The 18,724-nt window shown below is 38.2% G+C and overlaps 2 protein-coding genes across 12 annotated transcripts in view; one reads left to right on the plus strand and one right to left on the minus strand.

Moving 5' to 3' along the window:
- DCP2 (decapping mRNA 2) overlaps positions 1–6,876 on the plus strand; it is a 29,870-nt gene extending 22,994 nt beyond the window's left edge. For 5 of the 7 annotated variants that reach the window (XM_078852843.1, XM_078852845.1, XM_078852846.1 and 2 more), the window contains one exon: positions 256–6,876. In XM_078852843.1, the coding sequence (XP_078708969.1) occupies positions 256–419 (164 nt within the window). In that variant the 3' untranslated portion in view covers positions 420–6,876. The remainder of the gene's footprint in view (positions 1–255) is intronic. The other 2 variants (XR_013635793.1, XM_078852842.1) reach the window with 2 other exon arrangements.
- Positions 6,877–7,341: 465 nt separating this feature from the next.
- Positions 7,342–18,724, minus strand: part of MCC (MCC regulator of Wnt signaling pathway) — a 361,506-nt gene continuing 350,123 nt past the window's right edge. For 3 of the 5 annotated variants that reach the window (XM_073344710.2, XM_073344709.2, XM_073344711.2), the window contains 2 exons: positions 14,361–14,483; positions 7,343–12,850 (listed from right to left, as the gene is read on the minus strand). In XM_073344710.2, the coding sequence (XP_073200811.1) occupies positions 12,670–12,850; positions 14,361–14,483 (304 nt within the window). In that variant the 3' untranslated portion in view covers positions 7,343–12,669. Of the gene's footprint in view, positions 12,851–14,360; positions 14,484–18,724 lie in introns of all 5 variants that reach the window. The other 2 variants (XM_073344706.2, XM_073344704.2) reach the window with 1 other exon arrangement.

An 18,724-nucleotide genomic window follows, 5' to 3' on the forward strand; every position in this document is an offset into this window, starting at 1 on the left:
CTACAAAACTTGTTTGGACCAGTAGGTGGCCAATAAAGCTAAGGAATTCCTTGCTACACTTTTTGTTTGAAATGATGACCAAACTGATAAAATTGCCAGTGTGAATAAATGCTAATTGAGCATAAATTTAAAGTTCAGCTTTTTAAACCTAAATAGTAGCATATTTTCAATGACCTCTTCATTGATCAATACAGTTGAAAGTTAAGTGGTAGAACATATTTTTTTCTTTTTTCTTTCTTTTCTTTTTTTAAGCAGATGCAGCAGCGTATGATGTGTGTTTCTCCATTGAAGACCTGCTGGAACATACAGAGGCATACTCTGTAGCATGTAATGGTCATTACAAAATCACTTTCTCATCAAGAGCTTTCTTGAGCTTCAAGTTTGACCATGATGCCATAATGAAAAGTTTTGACCTTTGACAGCAAACCTGTTATGGATGAACAAAAATCAAAGACTGATCTTTTGCAGTTGAGTGGGTTTCTAATCCAGCCTTACTCCTTCTCAGGTGTTTTTATTTTTTTTATTTTTAAAGCAATGCAGGGACTGAATGATGATTGGAAAGGGTCCATTCTCTTTGCAGTATGGAAGTGGCATAGTGAAGTGTCGCACTTTAAATGCAGTTCCGCCTTTATCCACAGAAGTACCTTTCCAGTGTTTGGTTCACTAGTTCCTGCTGTTGCATGAGAGGGCATTTTTTTTTTTTTTTTTAAACTTTGAAATATTTTAGTGTTGGCTGTATACTAACACACTAAACTTTGAACCTGCTCTGATATAAAGTTGTTGGAACACTCAGTCTTTATTTTCTGGTACTTTGCAGTAGTATAGCAATTAAAGTAATTCTCAGAGGACACCCATCTTCTCTATCCCAGCAATGTTGAAATCTTGGCGCACCTGTGCTTAAAAAAAAAATTATGAATTTCAAGTCTACTAGTTTGACCTCATCTTTGCAGTTCTCTCTCTTCTTCTCTCCGGTTGTCTGCCGATGTTCTCTCCTCTCTCTCATGCTCAAACTCATTTCAGAATGACTTGCAGTCAGTAGAATTTAAAACTAAATCCATGGGGTCCCATTCTGCCCTGACTTGCACCTTTTCCTCGACTGTCTTTGGTGGGGATACGCTTGCTGAACAGAACTTGGCCTTTCACACCTACTTGTTTCTGTTCTTCCTTTATGTCCATTAGAACTGTTCTCCACTAGGACAAAATGGGGACAAGCCTTCTTTCACTTGCAGCTGCTTTTAAGATGTTGAAAGGAAAAGTTAAATTTTGTGGCGAGGGGATTCTTGTATATACTAAACATTTGTAGTTGCTGAATGTAAATAAGCCTCTGCAGGTCCTGCTGAGAGAAGGGGAGGATTGAGGCAGATGTGTGGATGACTAGAGAACGTCATGTGCCACCTAATGGCTTAATCAAGTTTGCAACAACTGTTCTAAGTGTCCATTATTGTGTTCTATACTATTGTCCTTGGAGGTGTCTAGTGTCATGTGTGTTCGTTCTCTCTCTCTCTCCAATAGTATAGCATTTGATATTGCACTTGCATCTCAGTATCTGAAAACTGTAACTAAAAATGAATGAGGCTACAGCCTTTTAATAATAAGTATATCGAAGATGTGAAAAAATTAGCAGTAGGAATGCAAATGATACTAAGTGGGGGAAAAAAATAACTAGTCATACATTCTTGCATCATGATTCACTTGAGAGAGTTTTGAATATACATTTCAAAAGCATTTTATTGGGGACTGGGGGCAAATGAAGCTCCTCACTTGTCTCAGCAGCCAGTACCTATATTTTTCTCTCTTGTTCTTCTTTTTTTTTTTTTTTTAAAGTGGATGGTTCTCTAAAATTAAGGTAGGTGGGTGTGATGTGTAATTTGGAGGACTGAATGACTAAATTGTCTATCAGTGGCTGTTCCAAGGCTTTGTACATTTTCTGACCACAGAAGAGATGTCACCCACAGACACCCTTTTATATCTTTGGTGTGGTATCCACTAAACACAATCCCTGTCTTCTTGCAAATACCCTATAATATCTATTATCTTACATTTGCCCTCAATAAATAGCATGTTAGCTTATTTTTATCTTCTAATCTTTTCATCCCTTTGGGCTAGGGAATCTAGTAATTTTCAGTTGTTAAAACATTTCCCATTAGCCAGGAAAGCTGGACTCCTGTATCCGTTAACAGGAGAAATAGATTCCAGTTTTTCCATTTGGATAAGAGAGTCTTACAACAGGTCAGTTTACTTTTAGAATAGTTTTTCTTCAGTTGTTGAAGTGACTCTTTTGCTTCACCCTGGTGTGGTGGTGGCAGTGGGTTGACAGCCAGAAATAATGTTCAGAGGTTGCTTAAATCAGTAAGGCCCAGATCCTCAAAGTTATTCGGGTTGCCTAACTTCCAGTAATGTCAGTGGGAGTTAGGTGTCTAATACCTTTTGAAGATCTGTGCCTAAATGCATATGTCCTGTTATTTAATTGAGAGGGCTGAATAGTAAAGTTGCGGGGGGGCAGGAGGGATGAATTTGTCAATTTACCTATTCAGATCCAAATGAAAACAAAAGCTTTGTTCAGTCCTCTTAGTGTAAGTAGTTGATTTCCCAGCAATAAGTGTCTAGCTCCTAAGGAATCAGAAGTTAGCACTCTGACCTCCAGGCTGCTAATGCCAGTGAGTTTAATGAGACTCTCAACGGATGATTAAAAAATCAAGCTTTGGAAATTTTTATTTCTGATAGGTAGGTTAACTTTTCAGATATGTTCCTTTTATGATTCTTCACTTAATGCACCATGGATTAATAAGGGGAAGATTTATAGAGCTGTGTGAATTTTAAACTTGAAACTTCCACTTGATGACAGTTTGGGATGTGAAATGGCTCATAGCAATATGAGAAGAATGTGCATAAATGGGATATGCCTTACTGGGATCACTAAGTGTAGATTTTTTTTTTTAAAGCAAAAGTTTTCATTAATTACAAAAATACCTGGCTTCCTCACTGACAAATCCCAAACAAAGGCTGCAGAAAACAGGCCTGATTTTATGAAATCTAGCATCAGTGTGAGAGTTATAAATAAATTTGATAAATATGCAATAACTTCTATTTCTTTGTGTACAAGGTACTGTTTCAGAAATATGAATTCAGAATGTTCATATTTGTATTGACATAGTTTCCTTCCTTCTTGAGGTCTCAAACAGCTTATTAAATGTGTTTGTATATGACCTGCATTTGGGTTTCAGGGTGCCCTGCACTGTAAACGTTTCAGATTGTTTACTCTTACTAGTTTTGTATGTCTTTGTGTTTCATGTTCAAAATGTTAAATGAATCATTTTATACTTGTATTCCAAAGTGTAGGAGTACACCTTACAGGAATGTTTGTAAAAGAGTGAAGAAATAGCAAATGGATGATTGAGTTTCATTCAGTGGATTTTTTTTGTTTTGTTTTTGAGTGTGGGTGGGCATTTGGAGCGGCAAGATTATCTAGTGAAATAGGTTGTGAATGGATTTCGGAGATCTAAGCGCTTGTTGGTGTGAAGATGCTTGAAAAGTAAGCATGTCTGTCTACTGTGCTTGGAATAAAACAAGTTGCAACACTCACCTGCAGTTGCTAATCAAATTGTGACTCACTCATCTGTAACCTTGAAGTTAAGCCACTCATGAAATTATGAGGAAGAATGTTTAATGGACAAAAAGCTCAATGCAGGTACTGGAAATTCTGGAATTAGTTCACATAGCAGTCTCTAGTACTATGTAAACAGTAATTTATTTTAGTTTTTTAGTGCAGTTTTATGCATTTTCCCTCCAGTTATTTTTATGCAGTGTGTGGGGTTTTGGTTTTTAATTTTTGGAGGATTTTGAGACTATAGACTAATTTTAGCATGTTCTGTAACTTGGTAGTCTTTAAAAATTTCCATTTTTCAATACACGTGTGGTATTGAATCCTGCACAGAGTTTGAGGTATGGAGATAGAGGTATGGAGGGGGAAAAATATTTTATCTTATTTCACAATTAAAAGCTTCCCTTTCTGTATGTTTCGTTTGTAGTAAGTCTCTCTCTCTCTCTCACAAAATTACAGGTTTACATACTGTGCTCTGATCGTAGTTTACTTTGGAGATCTACAAAAACAACGTTTGCTGTGTTTATACTCGGTTTGTTTAAAATGCTGCATGTAATGTTAAGGCAAACTGTGTAGTCTGGCTATTCCTAACATGTTTCCAATCAGTCATTTTAATATGAAAAGTGCATTTTCTTCTGTGATCACTGATTTTGAAGTGGGTTTTTTTCCAGTGTGATTTGCCCTCCTCTCCCCAGCCCCCACTGCCCTCATCTCTGGCTGGCCTGAATCAAGCTCTATATCCGTGTTGGAACTTGAGGTGTTACCGTTGGGCCATATGGCCAGTTTTATAGTGTTAGCTCAGTGAGCTTTTCTTTTTTAGCTACTTGATTTCAAATCGTGATTTAACAAATCATACTGACTACTTCAGTCTAGGAGCTAGAATGTCTTGAGTTATTCCAGTGTCTTTTTTTCTCTGGGCTAACCCCAAGGTGCACTAATCTTGTAAAACTACATTTACTGGAATTTATTCTAATCTATATTGGGAAGCCAAAACTTTTGGAAAAGTGTGCTTGTGGGATAGCGTAAATCTCCTTTATAGACTTAAGTAGTTTGCAGTTTAAACATAGGCACAAGATGTTGTTGTTTTTAGTTTTGTTGATATAGGTTTCAAACTGCTTTTGAAATTATGCTAGACCAATGATGATTTTTTTTTTTTTTTTTCAACCTTTATTTGTGGTCCCTAAAAAAATTTTGAATGGAGGAAATCTTAGATATAGTCTGTGGACACCAAGGGGGCTGCAGACCGCAGGTTGAAAACCACTCCCCTGGACTGAATTTGAGTCCACTTCAGCATTTTAGTGTTGCAGCAACCAAAATATTTAAGATGTGGAGTTTTATACATGAAATTAATTCACCCATAATAGAAAGTGCACTGTGAAGGCTCTCTTGCAGCAAATGAGGCTTGGAAAGGTAAGCTCTGGTCACTTTTTTTTTTTTTTTTTTTAATGTTTGTAGCAATGTTCTTCAACAATGGAAAGAGCAAGAGTGGGCTAAAAGGTAGTATTTGCACTGTTTTTTATACTGTACATGAGCACTATAAGAAATGCAGTGTGTTCTTTGCCGAGTGTGCATTTCACTACTGTTCCAAGTAAGTTTTATAAGCCTTACTGTGAGGGTGTGACACTGCATATGTAGCAGTTCCTTCCTTCAGGATCATGCAAGAACAAATGTCTCAATTTTAAATGTTCTTCTACTGACCTAATGCTTGGGTTTAACTTTGCATTTTTACTTTAAAGTCACTGTAAACATTGACTTTCATGGTTTCTAATGTGACTCCAGTTTTAGGACAATCTGTAGGAAACATGAACCAAAATGATGGCATGTTCTGTATTACAGAAAGGCCTATGCTCCTGATAGTTTGCCAGCTAACACATACAGGATATATGGGGAGGGAGCAGGATGGGATTTAAGGAGTTTTACTCAACTACTTGGGAAGGTATCTGTTCAAATGATTTCTGGGTGAATAGGAAGAAAAAACCTTGTGTGTAGAAATAACTTGTTCATATTTAATTTAACAAAACTATACCATGAAATTGTTTAAAACATTCATACTGTATGAATTTTTTGTTCAAAAGGTGAATACTAACTTAATTTGCTAGTCTTTAATATTACTATGAAGTTTGGATTGTATATCTTTTAATAAGATATAGAAATCATGTTCTAAATGTTGAGTGCTGCAAATTTTGTGATGAGAAATGCAACATTTTTCAAATGAGATGGTGATGTACATAAAATGCTATAATTAAAACTTAATTTGATTTCCTGATTGTGACAAGAATGTGACTGAATCTTGTAAGCTCTCAAGGACATTTGGATAGAATTATTACAGTAGAAGGGGATCACCTTTTAGTCTCACCAGTTGAGAACAATCCTGTTACATAAGAAAACTACTAGATGAAATGGTATGCTAATAAATCCTAAAAGCTACTTGATTTCTAGAGAGCAAATATATTTGTCTTGTAACAGACAACCACACAGAATATCCAAAGAAAAATTATTCCATGCTGTACAAAAAATGTCTAAGTTCTGAGATTGTCTTGAAGAAACTTAAGCAATGACAGGGATTAGTTCTGGGATCGGGAAGTATTCTATTGTATAGGTCAGGTGTGAGTAGTACTTTAAGAATGTGGTCTATCTTCACTGACTTTAATTAGTATAATGCTACAAATACATTTTATTTAAACACGCAAAGTTACAGGTTTTATTCAGTTTCTGTGAGCTAGTCCTGAAGAGCACTGTTCAACTCTTCAGCTTTAGGTAAGATCTGTAACTGAACTAACAGATTACATGCATTTTTGAAGCATTGTGTACATTCACTGATCCAGAAATTGAAGCACTTTGTTTGTTAGACAATTAACATTTAGAGACATTGGCTGTTTCTTTTATCCAGACAGTCAAATACTTTGACAGTAAAAAATGCTTTAAATTGTTACTGTAATAATGAAGTATGAACATAACTGTTGGTGGTTTGAAATTTCATGTCTGTGCTGCCTGGGGCAGCAGAATACTTATACTGCAGAATGTTTTGACATATTGCCTTAAATGCCCATTAGTAGCACTGATTCTACATGTGCCACTTACAAGAGCATAAAAGTTTATAGCAAGCATTGCTCAAGTTAAAACTGACTGGAGCTGGATTCTGAACTTTTTAAAGACCAATGTGAGCAGGATATAGGTTTGGAACATTAGATGAGAGGATTTACTGTCAAACCCCGATCCGCGCTTTTAAAGTATTTGTGAAATGGAGTGATTTGTCATTAAAAGAATCAAACGTGTGCAACTGTCTCCTTCCATTTAAAAATGTTTGCCTTTTAATGTATACTTTCATATTAAATTTGAAGAGGAGTTTTAAAGGAGAATGAGGTAGCTGCAGACTTACTTTTTAATACAGTTCTGGGAAGCTGTCCCAGCTTTTTTTTTTTTAAAAGAATTCCAAAGTATGGGGGAATGGAAACATGGTAAAACTTCTGTTTTTCTAGTAGAAAAACAGAACAACTCCACTTTAATCTTAGGACTGACATTTAAGGACATTAAGATTTTTTTTCACAGTGTTGTCAAAAGAGAAAAGAGGTAGGTTCGTTTAGTCTGTACCACCTATCAACCATGTATTGAAGGCTTAAGTTTTTTAGAGTGTATGTAACTAGTTATGGGACTGAAGCTAACAAGTGAAACACATACTTTAGCATTAGAAATATTTATTCAGAATATAGGAACATTTGTAAAATAAAAAGTATTATAAATGTCTCTGTATAAATAAATGCTGTTTTTACAATTCTATATCAAATAAACAAAATAACTATTTTACAGCAGCTAAGGAACTAAAAAGCAGAACACATTTAAAGCAAATCAATTAGGTGAAAAGTCTCTAAAATTACAACATATAGTACAATGTTCAGTGACATTTTTAAATGAAAAACTTCCCATATAAACAGTGGAATACTGAGATTAATGCAAACTTAGTCACATGTGCTTTGTAATAACTAACAATACATTCAAGCTGGTGTAAACCTTTTTAATTAGAAAAGTACTTTTTCAGAACAATATGAAATATAAAATTTCATGCACTATTTGACACTCAGACAATTTTTAAAAGTCATTAGAACAAGATACAAATTAATACACTGTTGCACTTGTCTGTTAAGAGACTGAAGGAGAATTGACTAGGTTCTTATAAATAGAACCTAACTCAGCTATTGAACTCCAATGAGTTGTTTTGTGGGAGTTGGGTTGCAGTGTCTACAGTTGATGTAAGTTACTTCTGAAGAAGTTAGACTACATCATACTTCGAGCTGGTGTTTCAAACAGTTGTATAATTAAATATTAGTTTTTGGAATTTACTGTTTTAAGGTGGTCATTTTTGTAACTGGTACACTAGGGCTACGGCTACTTTTAACCTATTACAAGAAGCACTAAAACATATAACACACATTCTTGATTGGTGTTAAGCTATTTCACCACTATTTCCCATTGGTCCTATTCCCCACTCCCATTTCTAATATACTAACAAATTAAGCAGTACTTTGTAGGTACCCACATCTCCCTTTTAACCGTTGAAGACTCCATAGGAGAGGCTGTGACAAAGCAAATAGGGTCTTGCTCATCAACATCATGGAAGAAATGTTGGGTAGGTTACCTTTAATCACCTTGATATGATTATTTCCTGTAAACTTACATCTTTACAGCATTCTTAAAATGTATTTGAAATAAAACAGATCTGCTAAAAACAAACTTAAAAGGTAGGTTAGAATTGGCACTATCACAAAATAATATGTAATAGAAAACTTGTACATCATTCCTCATCCCTTAGAAATCTGAGTAAGGTGCTGGCTCAATATTCCTGCCTAATGAAATCATCTATATACAGGACAGGTTCTGCTCAGCTCTATTTTGGATTGAGAAGGCAAAGCCTAGATTTGAAGTGATATAAAAACTTCTACTTAATTCAAAACAGTAAACCCTCTATTAAACAGAAACCCCTTTCACGCTTATTGAAGGAAAAAAAACAACCTAAAATCCCTTGCTTTTCAACTTAGTAAGAGACACTATCAGCAATTGTTATATGTTGTACAGCTGTGAACATGCCTCCTAAAACTGATACTAGGAAAAACAATCCAGCAACCTGGGGTAGCCAAACTTATATGTGGAAGAATTTCAGCTGTCTCAGGTGCTTGTTTTAGATTTGTTATTGCTGAGTCTCTACAGTGGTTTCCCACAGAATATTACATCAGGATCTGTCCTTGTTGGCTCAAGACTGTGGTCAACAACTTGGCTGCAGAAGCACAGGGGCCATTTCTATTTTAAGGCTAAAGCCACAGCCATGGGTTCTAGGGAGCCTACCCAATTCTGCAACACATTCCTGAAGGAGTTAAGCACATCACACCTCACCCTTGCCTTTTCTCATATATAAACAGGGCAGCATTTTCATTTAAACAACTTAAAACACTCCCTTGGGAGAGGATGAGAGAGAACTAACCACCAGTGACAGATCTTAGTAACTTTGCTTAATGGAAGGCACTCAGATACCATGGTGAGGCGGTCAGTATAAGAGGGATCTAATGCTGAACCCCAGTAGCAGGAATAAAGAGAACAGTAACTTGCTTTCTTCCCTCACACAAATTACAAAGGAACCAGGAACTGTGAACCATGTCACTGTGTCCCTTTTGTAGCCCTGAACCATATGCCTTTTGGTTTTTTTTATCTATTTCAAAGTCAGCTCTCAGTGCTTGTCAAGTAGTGGGTGCCTCCTGCACAAATACATGTTTCCAGCATGGAGATTGCATTAGCTTACTCAGAATTTTGTTAATGAGCCATAAACAAACTGGGTTAGCAAGGAGCCTAACTGGAGTTAGGTATATAATCCAAACTGCCCCAGACCAAAGTTTTGGCTGCATATTATAAATGGGAAAGCAAATGCTTGGGGCATTTAGTACAAGCAAGCAGCTGCAGCCTTTACTTATCCAAAACTCCTGCTAAAGCTAATGTGAACTTTGCACCCATTATCTAGCCACTTACATCTAGACTTAAGCAGCAGTGTTCAAGTCAAGTCCTTAGGTCACAGTTAATGTAGGGCTGATCTCAAGGAGGTAACAAGGTTGATGACTTGAGTCCTTGAACCTGTGGGAACTGGCTTAGTGCATCTCTCATACTATGTAGGGTTGTGCACACAGTCTTTTAGCACCAGGAAAGTTTTCCCAATGATAAACAGAGGCACGTAGTCTGATCCTGCTTCAACTAAAGGCCCATGACAAAACTCACTTATTTTAGTGAATGGGGTGCTGGACCCAAAATATAGAAACTACTTACACAGCTTTTTCTGCCTCATTTTAAAGACAGGTTCTTCCTTTCAAGCCCTCTTCATTCAGTCAGGAAAAATGTCCACTGTTGAGGACATTTGTGGGCAAAATAAAAAAAAATTTTTTTAACATGGATCTTGCCCCCCCAAAAAAACTTTCTGCTGCAGTAAAGGACAGTTCTAGCTTAGCAAAACAATTCTATGGACAGAACTGCCCTCAGACATTGGAAAATCAATATGAATATTGCTTAGAGGATGGGATTTGCAGTTCAAAGTGGGAGATTATACAGTTCTGTAGGTAAAGGGGAGTGGCCCCACCCAAACTAAAAGGTGGTACAGGTTGGCTTGGGCCTAACATTTAAGCCCGACAGATCAACCCTGAGAGGATCGAGTTGTTTTCAGACCCACACCCCTCCCAGCTCTCCTTCTGCCTCAGGGTTTGTTCAGGGAGGGCATCATGCACTGGTCTTAATATCCACTCCTCCCTGCTGCGCTGTATGTACTGTGGAGTGAGAATCTGCAGCTCCTCAGCACAGACACTCTACAATAGATGCAGTGCAGCATGGTGGAGCACGCAGCCACTCCCACCCTAACCCCCTAAGGGGCTGCTTGCTTTCCCACCTGACCCAGACCCAACACATGTAGTTGGGTCCCTCTGGTTTCAAGTCAGGTAGCAGGGCTCTACGAGGTGGCCCTTCGTTTGTAAGTAATGCTGTCTTTTTCATTTATACTGGTGTATGCAGGAGACTGGGTTTGGCATTGTTGCAGCTTATGTTGTCTCAGATTTGCTACTCAACCTTCACTACTTTTAAGGAAAGAGAACAACAGTTGCCAAAGGGAAGGAGAGCATTAGAAACCAGCATTAAGAACCACTGACATTTAAATCTCAGCTAAGGCTGTTTTTGACCTGCTCCCTAAAAAGCTGAAAGTAAATCCCCTCATTGTCCCTGCTTAACATCTAGAAGCAGCAAAGCATGATCCAGCCAGGAAGGCTAAAGGCTTAATCTAGCAAAGGGTTACTCAGCATAGAGAACCATAGCCACAGCTCTCTGGAAATACTTTAAAGCTAAACAAGCCTTTAAAGAGAAATTCACATAAATCTAAACAGGTCTAGGAAACTCAAGACAAGTCCCAAAACACAACAAATTCCTGTGTGACAGGTGGGAATGACAGCAGACTTTTGTAAATCCATTTGCCAAGGAAAGCACCTCAAGCTTGACCAATATTAAACATACCAGCGCTGTAGTAATAACAAAAAAGTTAATTGACTCTAGGTTGATTAAACTGATAAGGGTGGGTTGTTTTATTTTAAGTGTTCAGACAATCTCTGTGACAGTGAAAACACAAAAGTCCTGTGAACAAGGCCCAAAGGAGCTGGGATGCATGCCATGTCTGAGACTACACCTTCTGCTTCCTAGAGGTGGCAACCTGATCTCTGTGCTTCACTCAGCCTCTACTAAAAACACCAGACTCATTCAGTCTTACCATGTGCTAGCTAGCATGGCATAAGAAACCAACTGGCTTGAACAGAGAAGTCCACCTACATTATAACAGTAACTTATTAAAATATAGCCTATAAATGTAATTTTACAACAGCCATCAGAAGGCTGTGTTCATATAACTTCTACTCCCATAGTACTAAGAGCCAGCCATTTGCTCACTCATTTTGTATGTGTGTGTATCTATCTACATGTATACGCACATTCATGTGCATTTATTTGAATATTGAATAGGTACATTCCTTATAAAGAAGTACCTTTTTGTACTACATAGTAAGTGCAGAGAGAGTTTCTGCCTCTTGGTGACACACAGGTGTAATGGAACATTATGCTGGTCTAATACTACTCTGCATCTGACAGAGGCTTCTCTGAGGAAAACCTTGTCTATAATGTATTTTAGAAAAATAAATCCAACTTTTTCTAAATTGACTGTCAGCACTACCCTAGAACATGAAGGACAAAAACTTCCTTGTAACTTCCTACCCAATCTCGGCCCACACCCCCTGCACCGTAAACAGAAAGCATGTGGCCACATAGAGCCTGTAAGGGCATAAGAAATAAAGCAGAACTGTAGACTTGCAGCAAGAGCTTTCTAGTTGCTGTGTTCAGGAATCCTGCCTGGGTAAAACATCTCCGAATTAGCAGGAGTTCTCCTCCTCCATCTGTTGGACTGTGTGCGGTGTGGAGAACTGCAAGTTTGGTGCAGGGTACGAACCATGCTGTCATCTTGCACACCTCCCCTCACCAAACACACACATACAATAGATGTAACAGCAAGTCTTATTGCAAGATTTCAGGACAAAGAAAACATGGTGGCTGGGAGATCTATCAAACTGGCTTACTCTGTGCCCAAACAAACATACAAAAGCATCTGAATGAGTGCTATTTTGGCCTTGTCTTGGGAGTAAATTAAAAGCAAGGGAATGCATCAAGATCAAAATGAAAGTGTGGAGGGACTCCCACCCATTAGGATGAAGATGGGAGATAATCCTGCATGTGTGTGTATGTACATAATTACATATACCATGAACATAACCTTGGTATGATGGGAAACTTTACCTTCAGACACTGTCCATTTCAAGCAGTCATCAATAAACAATCCTTTGCTTAAGCTTAAAATAGTCTCCCCAGTTCTCCTGGCTTGATTTGACAAAGCCACACAAGGCTGATCTATGCCTGTTATGTTTCAGATCCTTAATAGTGTTCACTACCTAAAATCAGTCAAAAAAACCCAACTTTTTTAATGGCACTAATTGTCACATTATATATATAGAATTTTAAAGCGAAGTTTCATTAGTGTGAGGTCTTGAGTTCTCCTCCTCCAGCAATGCTATTCTTTGTTTGAGCATCCTCACTTGAGTCTCATGCCTCTCAACCATGGCCATCATTTGTGACTCCAGTTTCTTCAATTTGTTTTGATGCTTCTTCTTTGCTTTTTCATAAGCTGCCACAAGGTTACTGTTAGAAACAGACAGCAATACAAGATCATTCAACAACGCTAGCTCAAGTTAAGCACCTAGAAACAGACACCCAAAATCAGTTGCCAAATTTTCGAAAGTGACCAAGGATTCCTCTCCCTAAAATTTAATATAAAACGAGTCTCACAAGTCAAGACCTTGTTTATTAAAAGTCTCAGCCATAAGAGAACTAATGTTCCTCCCACAAAATGAAAAATTATCAAATGAAAGGGTCAGAGGCCCAAATCATAGATCAGGGAGAAAAGGGTCTAACTAGTGAATGAAAATATCTACGTCAGAGTAGCTCTTGGTGTTTTATTAGTGTCTGTGGCATTAAAGCAACATATCTAACTGTGATCATTTATTGTGATGCATCACTATATGCTTGCTGCACTAGTGCGCTATGCAGTTCCAGGTTATCATATGATGTCTGAGGATTGTGGGCCCAATTGTTTGAGGTACTGAGCACCCGCACCTCCCTGGTGTGAGTGTGAGTAGAGGCTGCTCAGTATATCACCGAGGACTGGGCCCTAGGTGCATATCACAAAGTGCTTTGTTAAGGGGACACTGTCAGGTAGGTATATGATCAAAATGTAGATATTGTAAATAAAGATTTATAGAATATAAATGTTTTAATTTAATAATAATAATAATAATCACAAATAGTTCAATGGATGAGGTTTTTTTACTGCTTTTGTCCCCTGACAAGCCTATCCAAAAAGTGTAGGGAATCAACAAAGGTGTGTTAGTGCCTGAGAACTAGAAGTTGACACTGATGAGTCTAGTCTCTCCATAGTATATGAAGTACAAAAAGGAATTAAAGTATTTTCTATTTCTATTGTATTACATTTAGTTGCCAAATGCCCTCTCTTCAACCTCCCCTTTCGCTCAGTAGGAGACACCAAATGGGTGCTGGTTGAAGATCAAGTCTTGCCCATCACGTCAATGGCCAAGACTTTCTCTAACAGGTAAAGTATGGCTCATGAGTGACAAATTACATGGTGAATGGATGACTCCTTGAAGGAAGTGGACCAACAACAATTGTAACCCTCAGTCCATCAAAGCCCATTGATGCAGACTGACTGGGAGATGGAGGCACAGTCTGTATCACTGTCAGTGCTACACTTTAAAGTACTGAGTGGGTTTATGGAAGGAAACTTGATAACAGGAGAATCTGAAGGGATAAGAAGAGATGCATGAGCCAGCCCAGGGAGGAGGTGAGCAAAAACAGCAATAATTCACAAACATGATTAAACTGAAAATTGTTTTATAATGGATGCCATTTTTAACTGCAATAGAATCTCTTTCTCCCCCCTCCCCCCCACTGGTTATGGGGCACTCAGTGAGAAGGATTAGTCTCTTCCCCCAACTCTGACCTTGCATTCTTCGAGACTACTGGCAAGCAGCTGAGGATGTAAAAACTGCTCATTAGGGAAAGGAGAGGATTACAGTGCACTACCAGAATGCACCAGAAGTCAATGTGTACATCCATTCACTAGAAGATCCTTTACCTGTTTGCCCTTTTCAGGTCATTAACAAACTCAGCAGACTGCTGATGTCTGATTTCGCTGCTCTTCGTGAGTCTTTCTAAGGCATTCACTAACTCTTGCACTCTCCCTTTCAGTTTCTTCTCTCTGCACCAGGATACAAGGAGTGAAAAAAGGAGTCAGTTATCCATAAAATTTGGACTTGCAAGAGTATAGATCACATTCAACAAAGTTCCTTCTGTTAGATGTAAAGGAGTAAAATATTTTTCTTTATACTACTTTGATAATGCCGGATTTAGTTTTATGAGGTTAAACTTTTGTTAAATTGATTTTTTTAAAAGCAAAACAGTAACAATTCACATGTAGGATAAAAAGAAATATGGACAAACATCAGATCATCACTGGGGATGGTCTTGTCCACACTACATCTCTCTCATATAAGAGCAGAATGTGCAATATCCACAGTTAGGAAAAGAGATGCATGGAAGAAGATATTAGCATATAACATGTTCTATATATTATATATTTAAGATGGCAACTCAGATAGTAAACACTATAAAGAGAAGTTAAACCTAAAGCTAATATATATAGAAAAATTAAATACAAACATGGTGGACCTAGGATAACTAGGTAATTTGCTAATCAAAACATTATTTGTTTTTATTTAAAAATTCTCTATTAAAAAAAATTGCAGGAAGACTCGCTACATAAAAGAGGGAGAAATCAATAACTAAAGAGGAAGACTTCACTAGCATCCAAAATAACAATCAGAGTCACATACTGCAGGAAAAGAAAGGAGGGTCTCAAGGCAGTTGAGTGCTGCTCTGGAATACTGGATTCCATCCTTTATCTCTGCCTAAGTTCCTATGTGATGCTGGGCAAGTCACTGAAACCAAACGATTCATAAGTGGTCAGTAGTTGTGTGTTTCTCATTTTCTGGGTGCTCAACTTGATTGCCAGGATCTGATTTGTAGACGTGATGAGCACTCACAGCTGCAAATCAAGTCAATGGGAGCTGTGCTTTGAACATATAAAGTGCTATATAATGGCAAGTACTCTGAAAGATCAAGTGCTTGGTGCCTCAAGTTGGGCACCCAAAATTACTGGAAACTTTTGACCTTCAGCACTCTATCTCCATTCACCATTTGTAAAACGGGGATAATATCAACTTATCACACAGGGGTGTTGTGAAGATAAAGTCATGGTTTTGAAGCACTCAGATAATATAGTGATGACTGCCATGGAAAAACCCAAAAGGAAATGAATAATTCTGTCTTTAGAGCAGGGTTTGAATAGCATTCAATAAATAAGACCCAGGGCTACACAGGGCGAATAGTGAGGAAAAAACAAGATAGTGAATAGGTGCTCATTACATTCATTCTGTGCACTGAATGCACAAGGTCTTGTGGAAAAAAGGAGTATGTCATGTAATTAGAGACTGCATAGTTCTAGCATTTCCTAACTTTTGAGTCCTTTGCAAACTTAATAATGTTCTTTTAACATATGTTCATTACACACACACAAAGCTATCATGCTACCAATGAGACTATACAATTATCCACTGTAGTGACTAAGAGGGGAGCATGGGTATTTTTCAGCATAAAGTATCAAGAGCTCTTGGGAGCAGCTCTGGCATTGCATTTAGGTTATTTGCTGCCAAGGGCATCTTTAATTTCTAGACACAAAAGGTGCTGGAACCCTGAATTCATACAAAAAGAAAAGGAGTACTTGTGGCACCTTAGAGACTAACCAATTTATTTGAGCATGAGCTTTCGTGAGCTACAGCTCACTTCATTGGATGCATACCGTGGAAGCTGCAGAAGACATTATATACACACAGAGACCATGAAACAATACCTCCTCCCACCCCACTGTCCTGCTGGTAATAGCTTATCTAAAGGGATCATCAAGTTGGGCCATTTCCAGCACAAATCCAGGTTTTCTCACCCTCCGCGCCCCCCCCCCCCCCACACACACAAACTCACTCTCCTGCTGGTAATATTACCGGCTATTCTCCAGGCTATTACCAGCAGGAGAGTGAGTTTGTGTGTGTGTGGGGGGGGGGGCGCGGAGGGTGAGAAAACCTGGATTTGTGCTGGAAATGGCCCAACTTGATGATCCCTTTAGATAAGCTATTACCAGCAGGACAGTGGGGTGGGAGGAGGTATTGTTTCATGGTCTCTGTGTGTATATAATGCCTTCTGCAGCTTCCACGGTATGCATCCGATGAAGTGAGCTGTAGCTCACGAAAGCTCATGCTCAAATAAATTGGTTAGTCTCTAAGCTGCCACAAGTACTCCTTTTTGCGAATACAGACTAACATGGCTGTTACTCTGAAACCTGAATTCATACAGTGCACAAATACTCAAAGGCATATTAGACAACCTACCCAAGGCTAGAGATTAGGTTTGCTGTCTGGTAAAGACACTGTAGTGAATGTGTAAAATCAAATCCCTTGTTAAAACTTTTGATTGTGGGCCTGCCTGCCTCCTGAGATCTGCTAAAATAGTCTCCATTTGCTGTAAATGTCCCTTTTTCAGCCCAAATTGATCAACAGTATTTTTTTTAATTGCACTGACATTTTGAGCTTTATTGTGAATTCCACTAACTTCACCCCACTTAGGTTCTTTCAGCTACTAAACTTTATTTACACATCTATTTTATGTGATTTATACTTCTCCCATTTCCCCTCTGGGCTGTACTGGTCCATGGTTCCTAGGTCAGGGAACAAATCCAGTTTGTAACTTCAACCGTGATTCCAAGGGCTACTTAGTCACCTGAAAACTCAAGGGGTTTTTTTGCAGATAACTTAGAAATTAGCTGATTGGAGTACTGTATCTAATTCCTAAAAAAAAAAAGAGGATTTAATAAATATTAGACCCACTCAGCTCTAATACTAACATATTCTCACATCTTGTGTCAAGTCACTTAAGGAACACTGGTTAGGTTTAAAATGTTAATGCATATGCTTTGTTACTAATTCTTGAATACAACAATTGAAACAATTATAGAAAAATCTAGATTACTTCCTATCACTTTTTTGCAGTTCTTCAAGCTTGGAACAGATCATTTAACTTTGTAAACGTCCTACTAGGGCAAGGCATCTGCCTTAGGCTCTAGAGGTGCTACCTCACTACAAACAATAGGCTAGAAACTAACTTTAAACAGGAGTGAAACTGACACTTTCACATCACTGCCAATCCCAAATGTTCAAAAATAATGAATCAGACTCCCCAAAAATCATGAGACTGGCTTTAAAATCATGAGATTATGTACAAACAACAGATGTGTGGTTCTTCTTAATTTGCCTCCCACTTTGAGCCTTTAGGGTGCACTGGGGTCACATTTTGAAGCTTTCTGCGTAGCCACGAGGACAAGAAACTTCATTTTTCTTTCAGAATGAAGGTTGAAATCATCACATATCCAAGTGACTCCAGGAGCTGGGGCTTTAAGGAAAACAATTATCATGAGACTTGACAACGCTGCTTTTACGTCTGTTTAAGGGCGAGTTACTTTCCAGAAGGCTCTAAAAACACAACACTACAGTGACTGAGGTGCAGTTCTCACAGGAGACTACTTAAAACCAAACACCAAGAAAATTCCGTATTTTAAAGTTGAGGGAAAAATCCCCGAGACTTGCTATATCAGGACCACTGAAGTCAGAAAAGGAAAATAAACAGGCACAGGAGCTCTGGGCAGCTGTTCCTTTAGAAAGAAAGTTGGAGGGTCAAATCTTCTAGTCCTTAATCAATTAAAACTTCTATTGCCATTAGGGTGACCAGACAGCAAGTGTGAAAAATCGGGATGGGGGTGGAGGGTAATAGGAGTCTATATAAGACAAAACCCCAAATATTGGGACTGTCCCTATAAAATTGGGACATCTGGTCACCCTAATTGCCATCAGTGCCTCCACTCACAGATACAAACTTCACAGTGAACATGTGATAACGTGTGGTCAATAACTACACACTTCATACTTAAATATCTGAGCCATCTTATCCAGAGTTACATATCTTATATGCATTGGCTCAGGGACTGGATTTTCTGGCAGTACTGAGCACACAGATGGTGCCCAGTGAATAATGCAAATCATGACAATAATTGTTGACTTTATGGACTCTGTGGATGCAGTTTCTGTTCTTTGCTCTGAAATTGGCCTGAATACAGCTGAAAAACTAAGAATTTGAGGCGTAAACACATCTGATACTTATAGGACACTTTCTCATTCCTTCCTTTTCTCAAACTCAGAACAAAAAATGACTGAACAAAATGGTTTTCAGTTAAAATGTAAAACTGCACAGCAGCCATTGCTGTAAAACCCAGCGTGGGGCAGAACTTGCCACCCCTTGGGAGTTAAGTGATCTCCTCTCATCTGACTCTCATTCTCC

This window comes from Lepidochelys kempii, chromosome 5 (assembly GCF_965140285.1).
Source record: "Lepidochelys kempii isolate rLepKem1 chromosome 5, rLepKem1.hap1, whole genome shotgun sequence".
NCBI classification, from domain to species: domain Eukaryota; kingdom Metazoa; phylum Chordata; order Testudines; family Cheloniidae; genus Lepidochelys; species Lepidochelys kempii.